Source organism: Mesoplodon mirus (assembly GCF_964341445.2).
Source record: "Mesoplodon mirus genome assembly, chromosome: 2".
Taxonomy (NCBI): domain Eukaryota; kingdom Metazoa; phylum Chordata; class Mammalia; order Artiodactyla; family Ziphiidae; genus Mesoplodon; species Mesoplodon mirus.
In genome coordinates this window covers 204,815,375-204,821,374 of record NC_138977.1, presented here as the reverse complement: position 1 = coordinate 204,821,374, position 6,000 = coordinate 204,815,375, and the positions used below count along the sequence as shown (strand labels likewise).

The 6,000-nt window shown below is 39.6% G+C and overlaps 1 protein-coding gene across 1 annotated transcript in view; it reads left to right on the top strand.

The window, feature by feature from the left end:
* Positions 1-642: 642 nt before the first annotated feature.
* Positions 643-6,000, top strand: part of PCGF6 (polycomb group ring finger 6) — a 28,298-nt gene continuing 22,940 nt past the window's right edge. Inside the window, exons 1-6 of the mRNA XM_082608617.1 lie at positions 643-1,244; positions 1,959-2,058; positions 2,151-2,247; positions 3,045-3,100; positions 3,200-3,259; positions 4,213-4,321. Of these exons, the coding sequence (XP_082464743.1) occupies positions 882-1,244; positions 1,959-2,058; positions 2,151-2,247; positions 3,045-3,100; positions 3,200-3,259; positions 4,213-4,321 (785 nt within the window). The 5' untranslated portion in view covers positions 643-881. The remainder of the gene's footprint in view (positions 1,245-1,958; positions 2,059-2,150; positions 2,248-3,044; positions 3,101-3,199; positions 3,260-4,212; positions 4,322-6,000) is intronic.

Below are 6,000 nucleotides of genomic sequence, written 5' to 3'. Positions count from 1 at the left end.
GCGCGCGGGCTTTCTCTAGTTGCGGCGAGCCAGGGTTACCCTTACGTTGTGGTGCGTGGGCTTCTCATTGCGGTGGCTTCTCTTGTTGCAGACCACGGGCTCTAGGCGCGCGGGCTTCAGTAGTTGTGGCTCTCGGGCTCTAGAGCGCAGGCTCAGTAGTTGTGGCACATGGGCTTGGTTGCTCTGCGGCATGTGGGATACTCCCGGACCAGGGCTGGAACCCGTGTGCCCTGCATTGGCAGGCGGATTCTTAACCACTGTGTCACCAGGGAAGTCCCTACAGCAGACTCTTAATAAGTGTTTGTTGAATTAAATATAATTGACTTTCCTTTATGTGATGGGGAATAATAGATGGCCTTCAAATTTTGATTAAATTTCCACCCTGTGTTAATACAAGCGTTAATTCCTCCAAATAAATAAACGTACATATTTCAAAGTAGAAACTAAATACTTCCTAACGGAAATAATCTTACATGGAAGAAACGCATAATTGGTACTCAAATTGAAATCATTATTATTCGTAATGCAGCATGGTTATAGCACCTATTTCAGTTCTCTGTGCATCAGTCAGTGCAAACAGAATATTGTTGTCTAAAAGGTATCAATTCCGTCGTTTTCAGAAGGCAGTGCAGAGAGCGACAGCCTTTCAAAGGAAAAAAAATGGGTGAGATTCCTCTAAGATGCGGCCTGCAAGCCCCGCCCCATATACCTGAGCGGCTCCTCCTACGCCCCAGCTTAGGTGCGGGTGGTGAACCACATTTCCCAGCTGGCCTTGCAGGCCTCCCACGCCTGCGCACTGTCAGCTCAGGCAGGCGGGCGGAACTCCCGCGCTATCGAGCCACCTGGTCTCGGTCTCGCCTCGCCTGGTCTCTACCCCTGGCATGGAGGGGGTCCCTGTGATAACGGCAGGCACCGCGGGCGCTGCCAAGGCCGAGGGAGCCGCAGCCATGCCGCCCCCGCCTCCCGTCTCCCCGCCTGCCCTTACCCCGGCGCCCGCAGCGGGTGAGGAGGGCCAGCCGCCACTGCCCGAGGCGGGGGCTCCCGGCTGCTCGGGCTCCCGGCCCCCTGAGCTGGAGCCGGAGCGCAGCCTGGGCCGCTTGAGGGGCCGCTTCGAGATCGAGGACGAGGAGTTGGAAGAGGATGAGGACCTGGAGGAGGAAGAAGAAGAGGAAGAGGAGGAAGAGATGAGCCACTTCTCGCTGAGGCTGGAGGGGGGCCGGCCGGACTCCGAGGACGAGGAGGAGGTATTGATAGCCCCTGTTTGACCACGCCGGGCCTCCTCAGTTAGGGCCGGGTTCCCCGCTCGCCGCTGAAGCCTTTGGCACTTGCACGGACCCTCACCTCTCCTTGCGCTGCCTGCTTGTGGCGCGGACCGGCCTTCTGTCCTGGCCCGGTTCCCTGCCGACTCATATTGTAACGTTCCTGCAGTCCCTTAAGCTCTCTGGGTCCGACTCACTCATTATTGAAGCTACTGCGTGCCAGGGATGTAGGCTCCAAGGGTACCGGCCTGCTGCCCTCCAGGAGCTTACGGTCCATTTCTACAGGGTGTTAAGAGGATGGGAAACCCTTCCCCACCTAGTCAGTCTCTAATGGGGAGATTTTTTTTTTAATGGGGCAGCGCATACTTCATAAAGTTAGACAATATACCTAGCCACTCAGAATTAATATTAAACACCAGTATCTGGAAAGTTAGTCCATTTCGCAATAATTCGTATAGTAAGATGCCCCTCATCTGGCAATATACAGTATCTCCAAAAGAATGAGATATTTCGGAACATTGGTTTATATTGTGTTATTGTAACTTTGATGAGAGTGTTTGAAGGGTTGGAGGTAATGTAACATGTTTCCATGTTGCAAAGTAAGCGACACATTGTTGATCATATAATTTGGGGATTATCGCTTAAGAATTTGAAAAGGCAAGGACTTGTATTTTAAAACTATTTCCATTGCATTTGCAGCGCCTGATAAATCTCTCTGAGCTGACCCCATACATCTTGTGTTCCATTTGCAAAGGTTACTTAATAGATGCAACTACCATTACAGAATGTCTTCATACATGTAAGCATATAGTTCATCATATTTCCAAATAATATGTTCAAGTTTTGAAATGTCTTGAAAGTATCCTAATTTCAACATTTTTTTCCCAACAGTTTGTAAAAGCTGCATTGTAAGACACTTTTACTATAGCAACAGGTGTCCAAAATGCAACATAGTAGTACATCAGACACAGCCTCTTTACAACATAAGGTAAGAATATATAAGTAAAATTTATATTTTAGGTATACTTTTTCTGAAAGCTTGAAATTGTGTAGTTGTTAGTAAATTCTTGACCTATCTCAAAATGATGAGAAAGGGAAATACATATTCTTTAAAGAAATACATATAGAGAGCACTTACTGTGTACCAGGCACTGTGATATCCACTGGGAACTTTAAAAAAAAAAAAAAGGCACAGATCTCTTTTCTTGAAGATTTTAATTTCATCAGTCAAGTTGATGAGGCTAGTTTAGGCTTATCCTTTTCTGTGTATCTAGAATTCTATTTTTAAAACTAATACCTGAAATAACTGGCCTCTTTAGAAAAGCCTGTCTGTCATAGGTCATTGTGGCTTATTAAATTTTCAGTTCATGCTCAGTTTCCTAAGGGAAGAAAAACACTAAAGGTGACCTCCTTTCATTTGTTTAGCAAATACTATTATGTTTTTACTACCTTCATAGAAGAGTGTTTTGCAGATGATACACAGATTTTCAAAATACAGTCTCTGCCCTGAAGCTTGCATTCTTATTAAGGGAATAAGACCAGTTCACATGGAGCAATTTAGCAAATAGTTCAAGAGTCTATAATTACTTGTAATTATGACCACATACAATTACTTGAGTTTCTCTCAGATGAGAACCATGAGTGCTACCTTAAAAGTAACTCAGCTCTGAGAAAGAAGATAGTCACCCCTAAGAGAAAACAGTTACTTACAAAGAGCATCATTCACTCTGTACCAAATGCATTTTTCTGAATTCTGAGGTATTCTCCATCCTTTCCTTTTATTAGGTTGGACCGACAGTTACAAGACATAGTGTACAAATTAGTGATCAATCTAGAGGAAAGTAAGTTTATTTTATTACATAGTTGTGAATCCCAGAATCTCTCTGACTCTGCTAGTTACATTTTAAGTGTAATTTAGTCTGTGTTTTATCATTTTTTAGGAGAAAAAAAGCAAATGCATGATTTCTATAAAGAAAGAGGTCTAGAAGTACCTAAACCTGGTAAGTTTGGGTGTATACCATAATGTATTTATAGATTAAAGAATACTAACTTAATAAAATTTACTTCCTTTGAGGTTCTTTTTGGTGATAGCTGGTTATTTTATGATCAAAGAGAGAGAAGGATTTTGAAGGTCATGATTTACTGTAATCCAATTTAATTATTTATCAGGATTAAAGAGTACAGGCTCTGGAGCTATATTGAGTGTGATCCTAGCTCTGCCACCTTACTAGGTGTATGACTTTGGCAAATTACTTCAATGTCTCAGTTTCCTCTTCTATAAAGCAGGGATAATCATAACACTTTATAAATTGTAAGGATACGTTGAGTAATACAAAGCACTTAAAACAGTGCCTGGAACATAGTAACTGCTCAAATATTAGTTTTTATGATGATGGTAATGTCACGGTATGGAAGTTAGATTTGGGTTTAAATCTTCATTCTTCCACTTACTATGTGAGTGACTTTAGGCAAATTGCCTAATCTCATTAAACTGTAATCTCATTTTCTTTACAGTTAAAGTACACAAAATTGTAAATCAACTATACTCCAATAAAATTTAAAAGAAAAAAGCATTAGTACCTATGTCATGCAGTTATAATAAGGGCTAAATGAGATGGTGCATGTAAAGTGCTAAGCATGAGCCCTGAGCCCTGGCACATAGTAGTGCTTATTAAGGGCTACCTATAGCTATTGTTGCTATTATGCTGAGCTCTTTCTGTGGCCCTGATAAACCAGCCATACATGTCTGCCTTCCATTGTGGAGTGCTCCCCAGGCTTGTCACTAATTTCACTGGCTTTGACAGATTAACTGATATTATTTTAAAAAGGGAGAGTGAGTGCTTTGTGATCTTTTAAATAGTCAACATAGTTAAATTTCTGTAATTATTTTCCAAAGATCTCAGTTTATGATATTTATATTCTAACTTAACTTTTTTGTTTGCCTATCAAATAGCTGTTCCACAGCCAGTCCCTTCGAGCAAAGGAAGATCTAAGAAAGTCTTAGAATCAGTGTTTCGTATTCCACCTGAACTTGACATGTCTTTATTACTAGAGTTTATTGGGTGAGTAACCCTAAACCTCTACCCTAAACTTTAAAATAAAGAATTTTTTAAGTCCCAACAGTTACAAAATCATCCTGAACTAAGGTCATATCGAGTTTTTCTGATACCCTTTTAAAAAATAATTCTGAAATATTTAAGACTTAGAAAAAGGTACTAAAGAGTAGTAAAATAACCACTTGTATCTCCATCATCTGGCTTTTGAAATAAACCATGCTAATATGGCAGGAGGCACTTGGCCACCTCTTCCTGTTCATTCCCCCCTTCCCTTAGAGGTTAATAACTGTTCTCCTAAAAGTAATGATTGTCATTCCCATGCATTGTTTTTATGTGTTTGCCACATGTGTATCTATTTCTAAACAATATGTAGAATTGTTTTTGGCCACTTAAAAACTTTAAATGGTATCATACCATGTTTTCTAACTTGCTTTTCTCACTCAGCATTGTGTGATTCATCCATGCTAAAATGTATAACTAGTTCACTCATTTTCACCATTGCCTGGTATTCCCTTAAAATAAATATACCATAATTTATCTTTTCTTGTACTGTGGAACACTTTGTTTCCAATTTTTTTGCTATTATAAACACTGTTGCTTTAAGCATTTTTTACGTATCTCCTTATATATATATATGAGATATTTCTCTAAGAGTGTAGATTTGCTGTGTCTTGGGATATGTTCGTCTTCAGCTTTACTTGGTTTTGCCAAATTATTTTCCAAAGTAGTTGGATATCTCCCTAAGTAATAAAAATTGCTTCTTTCAAACACTGTAGCATATGGTGTACTCCATTATCCTGCAATATTGTTAGGCCGACTGTCATCATAGAGTTGGCCTGTATCAAACTGTAGTTTTCAAAATAATTCCATAGTTTGCAGGATAAACTAAAATGCCTTTCTTGGAAGATCTAGATCTTCCATTTTATGTCACTGATGACTATTTGACTTCCCAGTCACTTCCTCCTTATAACTCTAGGTTGCCTGTATTATTTATTTAGTATCTAGCTTGTATTATGTTGTATTTATCTCTTTATGTATTCATCCTGTGTTCTCAACTGATATTAAGGATCCCTGAGAGGTGAGAAACCTTTCTTATGCCTCCACAGAGCCCATGTAGTAGTGGTTGATGATAATGAAATAAAGATCTCTTTAGAAGAAAGAGAAGAAATCATGTAATACCAGACTTTAAACCAGCAATTTCTGTTATTAAAGAATGTGTTCCAACCTAAATGTCCAAAAGGGAACTGGTAAAATAATGGTATATAGCAATGAACATGTGCTAGTAATGCATGTGCTAATATGGAGCTATTGCCAAAATTCACTTTCTCAAGTGAAAAAAGCAAGATGTGGAAGAGAATATATAGCATGTACTCTTTATGTTTTTTTTTAAAAGCGGGTGGTGGGCATATATACATATATATATATATATATTTTTCCCCACAGGCACAGACCATTCCTGAAAGGACATATAAGAAAATGTTGATAGCAGTTGCTTCTAGAAAAGGGCACTGGAGTGTATGAGTATAGAATTGGAAAAAGTCTTACTTTTCATTGTATTTGACTGTTTACCATGTAACTCGATTTTTAATAAGTCTAGTTAATTAAAATTTGAAAATTGAAAGGAATTTATATTTCTAAAAAAAATATTTTCGGGAAATGTAACCTTTTCCACTAACGCACAGTTG